General features: G+C 38.4%; 1 protein-coding gene across 1 annotated transcript in view; it reads right to left on the reverse strand.

Annotated features, from left to right (window-relative positions):
• Window positions 1-226: 226 nt before the first annotated feature.
• Window positions 227-20,383, reverse strand: part of Scgn (secretagogin, EF-hand calcium binding protein) — a 33,647-nt gene continuing 13,490 nt past the window's right edge. The window contains exons 5-11 of the mRNA XM_070024429.1: window positions 19,324-19,380; window positions 18,888-18,965; window positions 10,293-10,348; window positions 8,526-8,571; window positions 8,230-8,289; window positions 7,574-7,642; window positions 227-718 (exon numbers count right to left, since the gene is read on the reverse strand). Of these exons, the coding sequence (XP_069880530.1) occupies window positions 590-718; window positions 7,574-7,642; window positions 8,230-8,289; window positions 8,526-8,571; window positions 10,293-10,348; window positions 18,888-18,965; window positions 19,324-19,380 (495 nt within the window). The 3' untranslated portion in view covers window positions 227-589. The remainder of the gene's footprint in view (window positions 719-7,573; window positions 7,643-8,229; window positions 8,290-8,525; window positions 8,572-10,292; window positions 10,349-18,887; window positions 18,966-19,323; window positions 19,381-20,383) is intronic.

Consider the following 20,383-nt stretch of genomic DNA (forward strand, 5'->3'; position numbering starts at 1 on the left):
AGGTTGCTTTGTGAGCAGTCAGGAGACATCCTCCTGTGCCTATGCCCCTAGACCTTTTGCTTGAACTTGGCATCAGTAGTTTCTACTTTGACCATCTGGGAGGTCCCTCCCTCTCCCTCCCAACTTGCCCCACCCTGCAGTTAGATAAGTGTTTTCATCTGTTACTACCAGGACAAACTTTTCAAAGGTTATAACACAAAAGAAATTACCAGTACATCTTTATTTATTCTCAACTGCATATTTATTTCCACATGAAAACCTGTTGGTAGCAATGACACTACTGACACCTATGCCACATGTCACTCCGACTCAGCAGGAGGTCCACAAGAAGAGTACAAGATGATAAAGATCTAACAGGTGAGCTGAACTTTGGTTTGGAGAGAGGAGCAAGGAAGCTCAGGGTCAAGGGAAAACAACACAGTCTTTCTGGGGTGGGGAGCTAGCAGGGAAGCAGGATTGCCTGGCCACTGGAAGAAGAAACCCTCCCATTGACTCAGAATAACCACCGAGTTCCCAGTAGCAAAGCACAGATAAGATTCTCACAGCACTCAGAAACACAATCAGAGGACAGGGCAAAGCTGCAAGACAATCAGGGGTTGAGTTTCAGCCCAAGACACAAAGCCAGCTCGGACTTCTGAATTTTTCCATCCTTGTTCACATCGCAGTGGCGCAGGAGAATCTCCCGGAACTTATCAAGGTCCACACCGCTGATGCTGGGCTGAGGACAGAGGATAACAAAAGGAATGTGTCAATACACAAGCCAGGGGATGTGCCTCCCTCTAGCACCCAGTCTGATCCTGAGCTTTCCTGCCTTCCAAAGAAACCTTTAAACAATCTTCAATGAAGGAACAAAACTTTCCTTTCTGTAACTGGAGAACCACATTCAAACACATTGATTTACACTTTCCAACTGATACAAATCTGTCACTGATCGAAGGCTTTGAAGAGGAAGGAAAAAAGAGAGCAATAGTAATGGAGCCAGACAGTGGAACAGGAAGAGTAAACAACAGAGCAGTCAAAGTTTGATTTGGAAGACATCAGATCAATTTGGTCAACTTTATCCCCCTATGAAGGTATGCTGAATAATTATGCTGCCTCTCCTCTGTCACTGAAGACCTTTGTAACCTGGGTATCAAGCAGGTCTAAGTGTGGTCCAAGGAAATATGGCTTGGAAGACCGGAAAACAGCCAGTCTCACACTGAGGCCTCATTTTAGAAGGGGCTTCATTGTACAATTGCAAAGTAGGGTATTTTGTTTTCTGCATTAGAGGAAGGGAGTATGATACTGGGAATTGAATCCAAGGTTCCTGCATGTTAGGCAAGCAATCTACTACTTAAGCCCTTCCCTCAGTCTTTGTATTTCTGTTGCTGGGCTTGGCCTAGGAAACAACGAGACCTACATTCAGGGCCAGTCATATCCTGCCAACGCTGTATCAGACTAAATCGGGATTTTTTTTCTAGTTTATTCAGAATCTTTTTACTATGGAGGTAGAGCAGCCTGCTGAGAAAACTGGGAAGTGCTGAGAAAAACTGGGAAGTCTGCTGAGAATAGTAAGAATGACTTCTACCTTCCAACTGTCTTCCCCCAAACAATTCCCACAGTTTCCACAGTACCCAGTATTTTTTCATTAGATTTTTCACATAAGGATTACATGCCTTCTTCAACCTTTCTTTTAAAATTTGTATATCAGATAGGCACTGGGTGGCTCATGCCTGTAATTCTACCTACTCAGGAGGCTGAGATATGAGGATTCAGGTACAGACCCAGCACTAGCAGAAAAGTGCATGACATTTTTATCACGTTACCAGCAAATAGCCAGAGTAGAGATGTGACTGAGGTAGTAGAGTACCAGCTTTGAGGGAAAATGCCAAGTGGGAGCATATGGCCCTGGGTCCCAGTACTGGAAGAAAAAAAGCTAAACTGGAGGTACATGCTTACAATCGTAGCATTTAAGAAGTTGAGACAAGAGGATCATGAATTTGAGCTCAGTTTGGGCCATATAGTAAAACATTGTCTCAGAACAACAGCAACAACTACAGTGAGAATATTTTATATATGTAGGCATACATGTGTGTGTGTATATATATATATATATAGTGTACACACATATTATATATACACATACACACATATTATATATACACAAACACACACACATACACACACACATATATATATATGTGTGTGTGTGTGTGTGTGTGTGTGTGTAGGCAATTCTCTTTTGTGACAGACAAATAATCTGGCCTACAATGAGTCACTAGCTTTCTGGGTAGAAGGGAGGAAAAACAGAGCTGGATGAAGGGCCATAGGAGAGGGAAATAGAGAACATATTCTGCTAAACCTTGGGTGCCAGGAATTTTAAAGGGTGCAAAACTCTTGCCTTAGTCATTCTATTCTTAGCACAAGGACAAATAGACTTAAAGACAGGGATGTCCATCACAGCAGTAATTTGAATCACACACATAAGAAACCATCTATAGGACTAGTGATAGGGAAAGTGCTTAGAGAACTTACGATGTAAGTTCAGGTGAAATACTATACTCACTGAATGGTTATAACTAAGTAATGTTTATTTGGTATAATCTCAATGCTTATTTTGGTTATAATCTCAAGAACATCAGGATATACATCAATTCATAGTACAATAGAGTGTAGAGACTCTTCTATTTTGTTTTTTTATTTTTATGTCTCTGTGATATATGATAATTTTTACAATTTAAAAATAAGAAAAAACATGTGTGCTAAGGGCAGACTCTTTGGAGGGACATATGTTAGATTCAATCCTATAGGTTTGGTACTGTCTCCTCTTGCCAGGCATCTTCCTGGCATAGCAGAGAAAAGCAGATGGTGCTTATCTGGGAATAGAAAGACTTTCAGGAGGCCTGGAAGTGCAACTCTCATCCCTTCCACTCAGATATCTGAATGATCTTGTTTGCTCAAGGATAATGCTCTACCACTTTGAGCCAAAACACCACTTCCAGTTTTTTGGGTGGTTAATTGGAGATGAGTCTCATGGGGACTTTTCTGCCAGGGCGATCCTCCAATCTCAGCCTCCTGAGTAGCAAGGATTATAGGCATGAGCTACTGCCACCTATGGCTTTTTAAAAATAAAATTAAAAAATGTCACAGGAGATACTGTTTATAAAGCCAAAAAAATCAGATTCAGTTAGTGGCTATCCTTTGACTACATCCATAACATTATATAATAAATTCTCCCCCATGCCACTGGGGTTTAAAATCAGGGCCTCACACTTGTTAGGCAATGGCTGTACCTCTTGAGCCACATCTCTGGCCATTTTTCTAATTCTTAGATGGAGTCTGTCTCTTTTATTTATTTATTTATTTTGTCGGTTGTGGGGCTTGAACTCTGGGCCTGGGCCCTGTCCCTCAGCTCTTCAGCTCAAGGCAAGCACTAGACCACTAGAGCTATGGTGCCACTTCCAGTTTTCTAGTGGTTTATTGGCAATAAGAGTCTCATGATCTTTCCAGGCTGGATTTAAACCACGATCCTCAGATCTCAGCATCTTGAGTAGCTAGGATTACAGGCATGAGCCACCAGTGCACTGCTAGGGGTCTGTCACTTTTGCCCAAGCTAATCCTGTATTACTATCTTGCCTCCTAGCTGGGACCATTTGCATGTACACTCTTGCTAGGCTGGTTTTTGAGCAAGAGATCTCACTAATGTTCTTGCCCAGGCTGACCTCACACTATAATCTTCCCTTCTCCATCTCCCTAGTTGCTGGAATTATGCAGTGAATATATTTTTGAAACTTTGAAAACTAAGAAAAGATTCAATAAAAACTAGGAAGGATACAAGAAAGTTTTGTACCCTCTGTTGTCTGTCTTAGAGAATAACAATAATCAATAACCAATTAATATGCATATCTTCTTTCTTTTTCTTTTTCTTTTGTTTTTTTTTAGTTGTACAAGTAGAGTTTTATTGTAACACTTCCATACACACATCAAACATACTTCCTTGATCACTCTCTCATCCTTACCTCTTCTCTCCAACTAATCTTTAGGGGTGATCTAGAAGTTTGTCCTTCTCTTTAATTTTTTCTCTGAAAAAAAAATGTCTGTCTACTGTGCTGCTGGGTTTTTTTTTTATTTCTCTTGACAACTATTACCAAACAGAGAAAACTGAAAGGCAGAATCGTTGAAAACTTTAGATTATTATCCAGAGTCAAAAAGATGGCTTTTGTTATTATTTTTATATTATTTGTTTTATTTTCATTCTTGAGGCAAAGTTTCACTAGCCTCAAACTCTTGATCCTCCTGTCTCAGCCTCCTGAGCCCTGGAAATATAGCTATGAGCTACTATGCCTGACAACAATTGATGACTTTTAATGGTGAATTGCCCCCCCAAAAATATGCTATATATAAATATCTAGGGTATCTTTAAAAAAAATCACATGGAAATAGTAAAAAATGTATAGTAAGTAGAGTTATAAAAGCTCTATTTGCATTCAGATCAATTCATTATATAATATATAACAGCTAAGATTCATTGAGTTATCAATGATAGCTTTTTTTTTTTTTGGTTGGTTGTGGGGCTTGAACTCTGGGCTTTTGCACTCTTCAGCTCAAGGCAAGTGCTCTACCACTTGAGCCACAGCACCACTTCTGGTTTTCTAGTGGTTTATTGGAGATAAGAGTCTCACTACCTTTCCTGCCCAGGCTGGCTTTGAACTGCGATCCTCAGATCTCAGCCTCCTGAGTAGCTAGGATTACAGGCATGAGCCACCGGCGCAATGATAGCTTTTTATTATGGCTAATTAATAGAATAGCACAATATTGTCTTATGCAAATTTTCTCCTATAATCTTACTGACAAATTAATGGAGGTAGAACCTATGATATTCCTCATCTTCTAGATGAGGAAACTGAGGTTTAGAGATGCTAAACAACTTACCCAAGATCACACTATCACCCTGGAATTCAGGGTGATCAGCTTGGAATCTGAATTTCTTGGCCTGAATTTGTTAGCATCTTAACTTTTACTTTCTTTGCTTTTCAATATTTTTCAACAATATACCAAAATCATAAAAGAAAACACCATGGTAAAAGAAAATACTATGGTAAGTTCATTGCCATAGAGCACAGCCAAACCTATCTTTTAGAATCTCTTTGGCAAGTCTTCTTTGATATTACTATTACAAGCATGATTATCCACTTGTATGGTATGCTCACACACACACCAACCTACTTGAGAAGTGGAGATAGGAAGATCATGTCTGAAACAGCTTAGACAAAAAGCCTATACTCTGAAAAATGACTAGCAGCATAGTTGGTTCCTTTTGTGAAATTCCCATGCAAATGTTAACTATTCTCAAGCTTGGACATGTGCTCTAAATCGTATAGGTTCTTTAAGCAAATATTATAATAAACACTACTATATTCAGAAATGACACTGTGACAGCTATCTATGCTATTATTAGTAATCACACAACCTGGGGAATCAAATATTATTATGTGCACTTGATGGATAAGAAATTAGGTATAAGGAAATGGCGCTGTGGCTCAAATGGTAGAGCGATCGTCTTGAGCTGAAGAGCACAGGTTCAGCACCCAAGCCCAGAGTTCAAGCCCCACAACTGACAAAAAAAAAAAAGAAAGAAATTAGGTATCAGAAGGTGAGTAACTTGTCCACAAACATGCAGTTAATTTTAAAAAATGGCTGAGCCAGAATTAGAGCTTGGATCTGTCAGGCTCAGATCTGTCAGACTCCAAAGTACTATCATGCTGTCTCCTCTGAAAACACACACACACACACACACACACACACACACACACACACACACACACAAACACACACATACACACACACGCTTCCAATCCATTGTTTTCATAGAAAAGAGAAGAACAAAAAAGAAGGAGGATCTGACATTGCCACCATGACAGTCCCTCTGAAAAATGCTGTCCCAATTTGAATGCATCTAAGAAACAAGAAAAAGGATAGCAAAGATGGAAGCTGTATGGGGTTAATGACAAATTCCTCACTCTGGCTGGGTGGCCACACTTGCTACTTAGCTATGTATCTAGATCACAGGGAAGGGGGAGTAGGAGGCCAAGCTCACTGCCTAGGGTCTGTAAAGACCTAAAATACTCAGGTCTTCACTGAAACAATCACCAGCCTCAGCTCTTCTGTATATAGGAGACTAGAAAGCTCCCTCCAACAGGCTCACCTTCCAATTCACTCCATGAGAGCAAATTAAAAAACTCCATTTTGGCAAGTCTTTCATGCAACACTAATGTCCCAGAGATAATTGCCAGCTTTTCATTACAGAAATCATTCTGCATTAAATAGTGAACAATTTTTCCTTGGCAATCAATGCAAAGGGAAACACCACGCAAATATATATATCAATAATTATCCTATGTGAATGCCTGCTATATATACAACTGGGGCAATAGGCTAAAGGAGAAAAAGAGAGTCAAGGGACCAGTTAGGATGGGAATAACAAATTAGGAGTTATAGATATATCAGTCATCCTGATTGGACATCAGAAAGAATTTTTGTGCCTGCTCAATAATAAAATATGAATTTCTCGAAGATTTGTTCAAAATTGATAAATTGGTATCTGGACATTTTTCTACTGCAATGATCCATAGCTTTAATCAGATTTACAAGGAAATTAGAAATTCTAGAAACAGTTATTGATTGCTATTCTGATTGTTACTGTCTATGCCATTTAGGACAGAATCATTGAATCTCACAGAAAAGGAAGACTTTGAAATTATCTGCTTAATCAGATTATGCAGCTGGACCTCAAAGGAGATTGTCTTTTTAAAAATGTTGTCCAGCCTATATAAAATTTATAGCTTACATTTATATCATGTAAATATAACCTCAATTACATCAGTCTGAGCCACATCGTTTTCTTAATACATATACCCTTTCTTAGTCTGGATGTTAGAGAAACCCATTGGTGAGAATTCTAGAATTCTAAATAGGAGAACTATTATATGAAATTAAATTTAAAATTTTAGTTATGTTACTAATCAAATCCAGAGAGTTAGAAAGGATTTTCTGCAACCAGAAGGCAAAACAATAAACTTGTCACAGTAGCTCATGCCTGTAATTCCAACTACTTGGGAAGTGAAGCTAGGAAGATCATAGTTTGAGGCAGCCTAGGCAAGAAGCATAGATGTTGAAAAATAGCTGAAAGCATAGAAAAGGAATCTTGACACATGGCTCCAGTGACAGAGCACTTGTCTTGTAGGCATAGGCCCTAAGTTCAAATCCTAGTAGCATAAGAAAATGAATAAGAAAGAAAAATTAATATATACAATAGTAATGCACTATTTTGTGAAATAATATATAATGAAATAATATATGATGCCAAAAGATGCTTCAACAATGAATGCATGTAATTTAAACTAAGACAATCTTAAGAAAATGAGAGAGCTATGTTGGGTTTCACAGAATCTCAAACACTATTAAACAGATCACATCTCTTGATATTTCCTGCTGGCATTAAACTTCAACTTAATTCCCATAGAATAAACAATGGCATCAGTCAGAGTAGCAATCTCACTCCATGATATGGATAATCTTAGCTTCATAAAATCACCTGAACAAGCTCCATCATGTCTTTGACAAATCCATCCACTTCTGGACCTTCCAGGGCTCCAGTTTTACTCTAAAAGGTTAAAAAGAGAAAGAAAGAAAGAAAGTCCAGTCACTCAAGTATCACTTTCTTAAATCAAGAAGCTAAAGAATAAATTCACTAAGTAGACCAGTAAATGAACTTTTGTAACAGCCAGCCAATTTAGAAAAGGCATATCCTAATTCAACTTTCTTATGAAGGACATGAATGTCCTACATGAATGAAAAGAATTCCTTTTTTTTAGTATAATTGCTCCTCCAAATGAAATTATTTTTGTAGTGTGCACTCAGGATATTACTTCTATTTCTTTGGTTCAGATGTGGGATCGTTTGTTTAGTTTTGTTTTGGAGCAAACTATCATAAATTGGCTTTTAGTCCTATGGGGAGAAACTTTTTCTTAGTCTGGATATAAGAAGAAAAGAATATATTGTGATTTTATTCCTGTTTCAATTGTAATTACTCTTTTGCTCAGTTTTACTTCTTAGAAAACAGTTTAAAAAAGATAAAAGTACAGAGAAGTTGATGGAATGCTGACTAAACAACACATGTAGTATCCATCACATAAGTTGAGAGCCTAAGGAAGTTTCCATCTAAAAACATCCATCAAGAGGCAAACTTACAACATCATAGTGGGCAAAGATTTTTTCGAAATCCCTTTTCCTTTCTTCAGTAGAACAAGCCTATGTAGGCAGAAAATATTATGTCAGTCCAGCAATACAGAAACTATACTTGTACAATCTTTCCAATGTTTGAAACATTGAGTTAGTAATCACTAAGATCCTTTGATTCTACTCTGAGCCTTTCTAGTCCCTAAATAAGTTAAAAGAAAGACAAATGAATGCCTTCCTTGCTCTCCTCTCCTTCTTAAATCCATAAACAATGTCATTGACCCATCTATAGAAATGTTGCTACTTACATCCATTTTAAATTGGAGAAGGAAGTTTTCCTGAAGGGCCAGAATTCTAAGTGGGGAAATGAAATAAAAACAAAATCCACATGATTATTATATTCACTCAAAACTTGTGTAGATATATTCATAGTAGTAGTATTCAATATACCCAAACATATATTAGCTGATGAATAGATAAAAATAGGTACAATGGAATATTATTCAGCAGTAAACAGAAATAAAATATAGATTAAAAATAAAATATAGATTAACATTATGCCAAGTGAAATGGTTAGACACAAAGACACCTATTGTATGGTTATATTTATATGAAAGGCCCAGACAGGCAGAAGATTGGTAAAGTGAGAAATGAGATTTAAAGCCCTTATTTTCACCCAGACTGCCTTATTTTCAATGAATCTTTCTTCCTCAGGATGACTCTTCCACAGCTCTCTGACCTCTACATAAGAGGAACTCTGCTTCAATTGTTCCAGAGAACCTAGTGAACTAAGGCAAGATGATGAGACTGAGATTCCTTCTGCCCTAGGCCTGGGGGCAGGAACACTGTGCCCCTCTTGGCTTGTCTGACAGTGACCCTATATCATCAAAGTAGCCAAAATCAGAATGAAGGTCCTGGAGCAAGTAGCTAATAATGACACACCAGCAGCTTCACGGCTCCTATGAGACATAGTGCCACAATGTGTTAGCCAATGCCACAGTCATTACAGTGGAAAAATTCTTCTTGGTGTGTCCTCCTTCACAGATAGCTTTCAAAACCTGGTATAATAACTATCAATAAAAGATATCTTGTAAAGAAGGTAAGATATGCTTAGCCACAAAGGTGCTATCTACTTGTGACCTAGTCATATTAACCCCTTGTCATTGTACTTATCTCAGTCCCTGGAATTCTTTTTCCCAGCTGCTGACCTACAGTCTGTCACTATTGCATTCTATCATTGCCCAGCCTGATCCCAAGGTATCAACAATTACAACTGCTCCCCCAAAAGGAGTAAGGTTTGGGGCTGGGAATGTGGCTTAGTGGTAGAGTGCTTGCCTTGCTTGCATGAGGCCCTGGGTTCAATTCCTCAGCACCACATAAGCAGAAAAAGCCAGAAGTGGTAGTGTGGCTCAAATGGTAGAACACTAGCCTTGAGCTGAAGAGCTGAGGGACAGCGCCCAGGCCCAGAGTTCAGGCCCCACGACCAACAAAAAATAAATAGAATAAAAATAAATTTTTAAAAAGGGGTAAGGTTTTATCCATATGTTTTAGATCCAGCAATTTCTACTCCATATCTGCTCAACAATTGCATGCTGTTTGGGGTAGTTAAACCTTGACAAGAAATGCCTCTAGGGTTTAAACCTGCTTTGTTTTCCACCCCTTCCCCCACTCCAAAGTCATGCTGGAGAATTTAATCTCCAAAATTGATGTCAATGGTATTAACAGTATGGAAAGTTAATCCCGCCATAGTTATAGCTGGCTTTTCAGGTCATGGAAATTTTGTCTCTTGTGCATTTTAGGAGGGAAAGAGTTTCAGTATCTTTACAAAGGAAACTGTTACCTACTAAAGATTCAACACCACTGCAGTTTTTGTTAAGACACACCTAGTCTTTTGGACTCCACATAAGACCCCAAAAGGGATACATACATATACATATATATATATATATATATATAAAGATATATAAACATATATGTTATCATATATATATATATATATATATATATATATATATATAATATGTTGTCATCAAACCCTTTTTCTAAATCCATGGCATCATTTCCATGCTACTCACCTGGCTAAGTCATTCAGATCCAATCGACCATCTTTATTTTTGTCAAAAATCTTCATCTGAAATGCAGAAAGGAAAAATTGTTGCAGGAAATACTTGTGAATGCCAGCCACTGGTGGCTAATGCTTGTAACTCTAGCTACTCAGGCTGAGCACTAAGAATTGCAGTTAGAAGCTAGCCCAGGCTGGAAAGTCTGTGAAACTCTTATTTCCAATTAACCAAAAGAAAGCAGAAGATCTATGGTTCCAATAGCAGGATACCAGCATTAAATGAAAAAGCTCAAGGGTAGCATCTGGGCCCTGAGCTCAAGCCCCAGTATTCACACACACACACACACACACACACACACACACACACACACACACACACACACACACACACACACACACACAACTTATAACAAGAATTCTTTTTGAAAGTTATTAAAGCACTTTTTATTTTGCTCTTCCTGCTGAGAAACCAATATGCCTGGGGTAAAATTAGTGTTTGTTATAGAATTATATCTCTACTTCTGTATTAGGATGGGTCATAGTAATGAATGCTCCTAAATTTCAGTGGTTTAACACACAGTTTATTTCTTGTTTCTATTACAGGAGAATCAAAGATTTACCAGAGCTCTATTGTGTGTTAAGGGATTCAAAGTGGTAAAGTAGCTGCTTTCTGGCAATATTACTTGTTTCCAGGGCAGGAAAGGAAAGAAAAACAGTTACTGATTAAAATTTTATAATCCCAAAGCAAGTCCCTGGCCACACCTAACTTCAAAGGGGAAGAGCACTGCAGTCCTACAATTTGCTTGGAAAGAAAGCTATAATTTTAAAAGAAAAAAAAGCCGGAAGTGGCGCTGTGGCTCAAGTGGTAGAGCGCTAGCCTTGAGCTGAAGAGCTGAGGACAGTGCCCAGGCCCAGAGTTCAGGCCCCACGACCGGACCCAAAAAAAAAAAAAAAAAAAAAGAAAGCTGTAATTTTTTGGTGGATGGCTGAAATAACTATCACACTTTCTGACAGGCAAAAGAGGATTTTATAAGCTTGAAATCTAAAGTTCTGCTTTGAGTAAAGATTTTCTAAACTTATTTTATGCCCATACAGCGTATTAACAACCAAGTCAAGGGGGCTCATAGGATGTAGTACTCTTTGTAAAGAAGAAATTTCTTATTTCTATAAAGGCAAAACAGTAAGACTGAATTTTCCTTTCATAGAGAGAGTCTGCATTGTACAAAGAGCCCACTTGCATTATTAGATCAAACGAAGCTTTAGACAAGATAACATTAAAAGCTAAAATTTTCTGTTGAATTTACAAAATTTCTACTGAAATATTGAAACTATTTTGGCACAACTACTTAAAGATAATGTAAATTTTTTAAGTCTGCACTATGGCATAACTTTCTGATACATTCTGCATATACAGACATATCAAAATGAAAACCCTTTGTACAAATAATTGATGCTAATAAAAATGTAGGAAATAATTTTCCAGACAAGTCACAAATGATGAACATCAGATTGAGTTTATGCAAGACAGAATAAATACATTTATTTCTATATCTTAGTTGGAAAGTAAATGAACTTGTATGCTGCAGAATATCTCTGAACGGATCTACATGAAGAAGGAAGAAGAAATGATCTAAAAGTATGTGTAACAAACTTTAGCGTCAAAAATGCTCAACTCTCCTTCCTTGTTCTCTAAAATCAGCTGAGTTTTAATATCCAAAATGAATTAGAAAGCCCATTTGTCATAAACTTTGTAACTAAAAATATATTGTACAAAATCTATTAAAACATGGGTAAGCCGGGCACTGATGGCACACACCTGTAATCCTAGCTGCACAGGAGGCTGAGATCTGAGGATCTCAGTTCAAAGCCAGCCAAGGCAGGAATATCCATGAGACTCTTATCTCCAATTAACCACCAGAAAACCAGAAATGGTGCTGTGGTTCAAGTGGTAGAGTGCTAGCCTTGAGCTGAAGAGCTCAGGGATGGCACCCAGCCCCAGAGTTAAAGCTCTATGACTGACAAAAAAAGGTAATTTTTTTAAACATTTTAATGTATTATACATCCAGTCATGTCTCCCTACATGTTCAACCATGCCCCTTGCACTTAAACACCATGTCAAACACATATTTGATAACATTTTGCTACAGGATGAGCAATAAGGTAATTTCTGTAATACCATCATTATAAGACGTCTTAACAAAATCTAGATTATCTTGAACTTGAAGCAAGTAGTAACTCATTTTGAAAGTCCAACTTCATTCATTGCTTACTCAAAGGAAAAATCATCTTTTTTTTTTTTGATGTCGTGAGGCTTGAGCTCTGGGCCTCTGCGCTGTCCCTGAGCTCTTCAGCTCAAGGCTAGTGCTCTACCACTGGAGCCACAGAGCCACTTCTAGTTTTCTGGTGGTTTATTGAAGATACGAGTCTCACAAACTTCCCTGCCTGGGCTGTTTTGAACCATGATCCTCAGATCTCCACATCTTTAGTAGCTAGGATTACAGGCATGAGCCACCAGCACCCAGCAACTAGGGTAGCAATTTTATATAAGGTTCTATAAGGGCTCTAGAAATAGAGTCTGATGTCTTAATAACTCTGTAAAATTCTGGGTGTATTGGGGAAAGAAAGTTCTTCCTTCTTAGGCAAGAGAAATCTTGGGGAAGGAGAATTGTGCAGCATTCTCTTCAGAATGAATAATATGTTTACTTGTATTTTTTAATATCTTTATGGACTCAATAATGATTGTGAAATGCAAATTTACCTTAAGTCATTACTAGGTTGATAGTGACTTCTAATTCCTCTAACTATATACCCAAATTATAACTATTGTCTTGTGGTAGAACAGGCAACAACTGATAACTGATCATTTGAGTGGAATGGATGACCAATGTGAAAAATACATAAATATTGATCACAAAAAGTGAAACTTACAGGTCTCTACCTTGTCCAGTCTCTCTATAAGTTAGCAGCTTACTTTTTTCACCTAACAATATGTGAACAATATGAACCATGAATCTTACATTTTTGATCTCTAAAACTGTGAAGTAAATAAATCTCTTTTCTTTATATTATCCAGCCTTGAGTATTTGTTAACAACAAAGTAATACAGTAGCCAATAAGATTTCCTAACTAGATTTGGAGTGATAAGAGAAAGCATGAGAAAGAAAAAGAGAAAGAGTATGATTTCAAAAGGTTTGTGAGGGAAGGTCAGCATTTCAAGTCTGGCATTCTAAGCTGGAAAGAGCTATTAGATGTCAAAGTGGAGAGTCATACCCAAGGATAGCCAAGACATTCAGAGGAATAGTTTGAAGCAGAGATATAAATTAGAGGCCATGAGCCTTGAGCTATTGTGATGGAGACACAGAAAGATACCTTTATCTTGAGACTGAGCCCAGACATGCCTCAGACTTGCCTGGATCAGAGAAGTGACTGCCTAGAACCAGGAAAAGAAGCAAATTGTGTCAGCTTTTTGAATCCATAGATGAAGAAGGAGGATCAAGACCGTGGCAGAGGACAGAAATCGGCCTACCTTCATACAATTCTCTTTTCCTGTCAAGGTAGAAGATTTTGTTATTTTGCAAGTTAGAATATGGAACTCAAACTATTGGTGATCTTCACTCATCTCCCAGGAGCATTAGGTTACATTGTACCAAGCCAAATATTGTCTCTATGTCAATATGTCCTCTATGCAGACAGCAGATCATTCCCCATGCCTACTGTGACTATACCTCTACGACACAATAGGATTTCATAATAGGCTACTTCCTTTTCTAAAGCATCAGTTAGGAATCTGGAGAAGACAAGATATGCAGGCTTTAGCTCCAGCTCAGTCATGCTTTGAACTCTATTCAAATATACCAGTCCTTATTCGGTTCGATTTGAATTTGTGTAGCAGGTTACATCACTTAACAAAGCATTTGATGTTGAACCTCAGAACTGAATCTTTAATATAGTATTGCCATGACTGGTTCATTTCTCAATGAAAATCTATTAAAGCAGCAATAATGTGATTTCACTTTTGGTGAGTTACTTAGAACTTAGGATGTGATGTACAAGACACTATGTTGAAAAGGAACTTTACAACGTGGGGTCGGGAGGGAGGAGTTGGGGAGGTGGGGAAGGAAGGGATGGTAGGAGGAAAACAAAGGAGGAGGTAACAATGCTCAATAGGAAATATACTCAATACCTTACTCATGTAACTCCTCTGTACGGTATTTCTACAATTAAAAAAACATACAAAAGAAAGAAAAGAAAAAAGGAACAGGATGTGGAAGTCATTTTTTTGTAAAGGTTAGGTTTCTAAAATTAATACCTTTATAACTCAAGAACTGAGTCTATTTAAAAATATAAAAATTCCTAAAAAAGATCAATATTCCAGGTCCAAAATCTGTTTATTTACAAAATATAGTCATCGCTGTTAAACTAGGAGAAAAAAATGAAAACATGTGACCAAAAAGCTCATTAGACTTGGTTTATCTTCTGCTCAAACTCTGTTCTTTGTCTGAAAACCCACCAAATTATCCCACTCTTAGCTAACAGCTCAAAATATCAAGAGCTTGATCAAGCACCAGCCCATCTGCATAGGACAAGTTAGAAAAAAAAGTGTGCTTAACTTTAGCACACACACATAGAAGAGCTCCAAGGACTTAGTAAGGTAACATAGAGAATAACAGGCCTTTTATGGCCAATGGCCAATTCTCAGCATTTCCAAATTGAATAAGGGTCTCTCTGCTTCCCCTTAGGCTCATACCACTTGGGATCTTTCTGCTGAGCCTTTCTCTGTGGTGAAGTGAGAGCTTCACCCTAGTCACAGCTGTAAAGCATAGAGCTCAGCACCACCAAGAGAATCTGCTTTAAGTCCTTCTTGAGAAAGTTCATCTATATAATGTCATGAAATGATATCAAACTGACAAACACTCCAGGAGGGAGCAGAAGCCACAAAGAAGTACAAGGTTACAAGGAATACAGATAGGTAATCCCAAAAAGAAATATTTATTTTGGCATGGCTTAAACATAGCTGGCTCTTAAGTAACAACTGGACATTCAGTTTATTTGCATTAAGTAGCTTCCTGTGTATATCAGGTTTCGTGTGAGTGCTTGGGACATAAAGATGCCATCTTGCTGGGCACCAGTGGCTCACACCTATAATCCTAGCTACTTAGGAGGCTGAGATCTGAGAATCGCCACTTAAAGCCAGCCTGGGCAAGAAAATCTGTGAGACACTTATATCCAATTAACTATTTTTTAAAAAGCCAGAAGTGAAGCTGTGGCTCACACTTAAGTATGCTAACTTTGAACAACAACAACAAAACCAAAACAAAACTCATGGACAGCATCCAGGCCCTAAGTTCAAGCCCCAGGACTGGCTAAATGCCATTTTATCCTTGGGGAGTGTGTCACCAGTTAGGGGGGTATACTACCCACAAACATACCTGTTCCATATTTAAAATATTCCATATTTAAAATATATTTAGCTCTCACCCAATCTAATAGTCTGATCTGTCACCCTCTATCACCCGGAGGGCATCAATGGCCTCGTATGAATCTTCTTAATACCATCTTGTCCAACTCAAGCTCTTTTCAACACAGTAGCCTTTGCTTCAAACCCTCTAGTAGCCTTCCATCCCACTCAGAATAAAGCCTAAGTCCTTACAATGGCTTAAAAATCCCAGCATGCTCTTGTTGCAATTTAGTCACCTTTTCACTTAGTATGCTCAACTACACTGGTTCTCCTTGTTTAAAAAAAAATCCCAGGTATGGTCTGCCCTGAGGGCCTGTGCCTGCTGTACCTCAGTCCTTCACATCCCACCTTCCCAAGAAGCTATCCTGATGCGCCCTCCAGTCCCCCACTATAGCTGACCTGCTGGCACATCCATCCCCTGCCTGTCCCTACATTTCCACTTCTCTCATTACTCTCTGTCATGCAACACAATTTATTATTCATGTTGTTCATTGTCGGTCTCTCTTTTGCACATTTTGTCTCACTATTGAATCCTTAGTGGATGGAATAGTGCCTGGGGTATAATAAGTATCTGAGGAGTTTTTGTGCAGTGACTGAAATGATGAGTGACTATGATGTTAACATGGTACCATGCAAAGTACACAGAGCAAGGATTCACTTGTAGAAGGCCATGGAGTTTTTTTTAAAGAAAGATAATACCTAAGTGAATCTTAAAGAATGAGCCAGACCAATGAGCAAGAAGAGATATAGGAATAAAAATGGCTAAGCTATATTAAGAAGTCAGAAAGCAGTGATTTCAAATTGTGAGCTCAAAGTGAGGAAGAATCCTTCAGAGTCAAAATGTTGTATGTTCAAGAAATACTAGGGCTGGGGAATCCTTCAGAGTCAAAATGTTGTATGTTCAAGAAATACTAGGGCTGGGAAGGTGGCTCAGTGGTAGAGCGCTTGCCTTGCATGCCCGAGGTCGTGGGTTCAATTCCTCAGCACCACATAAGCACAAAGAAAAAAGCCAAAAGTGGCGCTGTGGCTCAAGTGGTAGAGCGCTAGCCTTGAGCTGAAGAGCTGAGGGACAGCACCCAGGCCCAGAGTTCAGGCCCCACAACTGGACCCCCCCCCCAAAAAAAAAGGAAAGAAAGAAAAAAAATACAGGGAACATTCTGGAGATCAAAAATGCAGATATAGTCATTGTGCATGTTTAAACTCAGTTAATAATTTTCAGTACTAACATTTGATTAGATTAATGTTTAAAAATATGCTCCAATAGAAAAGAAATCTCCTTCTTTGTCTGGCCTCCTAGTAGTTTAGTGTCAAATTTCCTTTTGATATCATTTCTTCGGTGACAGGGTTCCATTGGAGTTAGAACAAAGGAAACCTAGACACTGAGCTGAGAAAGTGCTTCTTGCTTTGGGGGGATTTTCCACCTCACATTGAATTGCTGAGTACATGTTTACTACGAATTCTGAACATGATTTTCCATTCTAAGAAAACAAATCATCATAGTAAGAAGCCAAGTTCCTTCCCTAATTGAGATCCTGCCTTGGGATTTGTTTCTCTCCCTGGAATCATCTTTTCTCCTGTCCATGCCTTTAACAAGACATCATGGTAAGAGCACTTTTTTTCTCTCAAAGCTGACACACTTAAGTATGTCTCACTCAAGGCAGCATTCTGAGAGGTCAGAGTCCAAGTAAACCAAGAGGACTTATCTTCTAGTCTAACAAGTGCCTTTGGTTGAGTAACAGCTATTGTCAGGTATGCAATCTCCAAAATTTTCAGTATCTGGAAACCTAATTAAAGGCCTGTTCATCATCCAGAGGCCCATATTTTAAAACAGATCCACACACTCTTCTCAGTGCTATTTGTCCTTATCTATAAACCATAAGGCTCAGTAAGGGCTGTCTGTTCAAAAAAAATATTGGTGGCCAGGCACTAGGGGTTCATGCATATGATCCTAGCTTCTCAGGACACTAAGATCTGAGGATCAAGATCCAAAGCTAGTCTGGTCAGACAAGTCTGAGAGACTTACTTCCAATTAACCATCGAATAGCCAGAAGTGAAGATGTGGCTCAAGTGGTAGGGTATCAGCATTGGTGGAAAAATTCAAATAAGAACATGAAGACTTAAGTTGAAATCCTAGAACCCATCCCCACCAAAGACACACACACACACACACACACACACACACACACACACACACACACACACACACACACATACCTCTTTGTGTAACAAATATGACAATACTATGAGCCTTCTTAGCAAACAACTTCCTCACTAGTTTGGAAATCTGAAGATTTGGTGAAAATGGAGATAGGAAGGAGATAGAAGAGAGTAGTAGGGGATCCAAAAGCAATTAAGTGTGAACTGTAGACTAGAACTGGGAGAGATGCATCAAATCCAGAATGAGGATAAGTTCATCAAAGGCAAATTCTTCTTTACCATTTTCTAAGGAGCTTGACATTGAAATAGTGTTTCACTCAGGAAAAGGCTAAGTCCTAAGAGGGTATGATATAAGGACAACAAGGACCACAATTACTACCAGAAGAGTTAAAGAGTACTGAGTAGTCATATTCTACACAGAATGCACAGTGGCTCATAAACATCAACTCATTTTGCCCTCCTAGTATTTAACCATGATTAACCCCCACTTTACAGAAGAAGTAAGCAATGTTGAGACTTAATACTCATCCTAAGTTATAGCTACTAAGTGGCAAAGGAAAGACATACATCCTCTTCCCTCTCCCTTCTTTCTCTGTCCTCCCACTGTTCCAAATCAACACACTGAGTGAGTGCAATCATCCATTCTGGTGAGAGGAAGCTGCTATCTGTTTGATTCTGATGGCTGAGGCCATGTTTACTTGTTTCAATATTGACTTTAACACTGAGTTCATTGGTCTGGTGCAACACTGAGTTTATTGGTGTGGTGCTTAGAAACCAAAGGTTAAATGATCTTTCCTGGCTCCCTTAAGACAGGTGATCAGCTTCCTCCCTTAAACACCTGCAATTTGTTGGTGAGAGAGGTTAAAACAGTTCAATTTTTGGCCATGTTCTCCAGAGTTGAGATGTTCTTGTATAGTCAACTGATCTTTAAGCATCTGTCACCTGCACAGCAGCAGGAAAGCTGCCCTGCTGAAACAAGACTCCATTACCCACCATGGTGCCCGTGTATTCTTCCAGTTTAGCTTCAGAAACAGCCTTGCTGTGATGGAGGAAGAGGTCTCGGAGGAAGTTCTGTAACACCAAGGCATTTTATGTAGTAAACAAATAAGTTAGAAAGGGGTCCAGAGGCCTTTGTCCTGGGGAATATAGTTTCAACAAGCAATATGTAAAAAATATTTCCAGGATGCCTTTGCAATCCAGAGGATAGTTCTATACATGAAAAACAATCACAAATGCTCAGTTTTACCTCTTTCCCAAAGACAGACACATGACTTGCACTTTCTAAATCTTCTAAACATAAATACACTTTTTTCTATTAAAAATGATTTATAGATTCAAATCTATGTTTCTTGGATCCACAGAAACCAAATTCATCGTGCACATCAATCCACCCACCCTTCACCCAGTGGCAGTGCCCAGGAACACTTACGCGCAACTCCACAGCTGATATGAAGCCACTACTGTCCGCATCATACTTGCGCCAAATCTGAAATACACAAGTCACCAATGCAATTGTCCTCAGAGACTCTGGGATTGACTACAGTGTTTTTGTTTTTGTTTTTAATGATTCTCCACCTGAAAATAAGTACTTGGCTAGATACAAATTGACTTGTACTGAGGAGCTACAGTCTTATTTTGGTGACAGCAGATTTGGACAGAATTCATCAGAAATGTACTGCAGCATATACTCAGAGCCATGAAAGAATTCATTTATGTTATTTTCTATTTATGTTATTTTCTACTTAAGCTATAATACTGCAATGTTTAATGAAAATTATTCAAAAGAAACTTTTGTCCACATAAAATAGATGCTGTGAAAGTGGAATTTATTACCTTGAAAGGTAAAGACTTAACAAAAACTAACTCTGAATAATGAATTTTAGAGGCTTCTGGTTGAGTTTTTACAAAATTAATTTCCCATACAATTTTTTCACAGTACACATACCTTCTGACAGGGTATTGATAACCATTTCAGGGCTTTTTACTTGCACTGTGTATATCTGTACATACTCTTGAAATTATCACTCGGTTATAAAAAAATACTTATTCTATTTTGCATTTCTTGGGTTACTTGAAAATATTATGGCCCATTCAAATCTCACCTGTGCTTGCTTGATTGTACCAGAAGGTAAACATAATAGTACAAAAGGATGCTAAGCTACATGTCCTAAGTGGGGATGTGGAGATTGCTTCAGGAATGGGGCCCTGGACATAGTGGCTGTCTTGAGTCTCTTGCTGCGGCCTTGGACAAACTCAGTACTTCCTTTCCTGGTATTTCCTACAGAGCAATCACATTTAGAAGCTGAGAGGGATTTACTGAAACAAAGAAGCCAGAGGAGTCATTAATACTGCCTTTAGCTTTCACTCAAGTCAGAATGACCACTGACTAGACCAGCACTCTAACAAATTATGGCTTGACTGGACTTGCATTCAAAATTAGAGTGAACTGATAACATTTGATAAAAAGCAGTGTCACATAGAGTCTGGAT

The sequence above is a fragment of the Dipodomys merriami genome, unplaced genomic scaffold (genome assembly GCF_024711535.1).
Source record: "Dipodomys merriami isolate MVZ:Mamm:240054 unplaced genomic scaffold, mDipMer1.0.p SCAF_16, whole genome shotgun sequence".
Taxonomy (NCBI): domain Eukaryota; kingdom Metazoa; phylum Chordata; class Mammalia; order Rodentia; family Heteromyidae; genus Dipodomys; species Dipodomys merriami.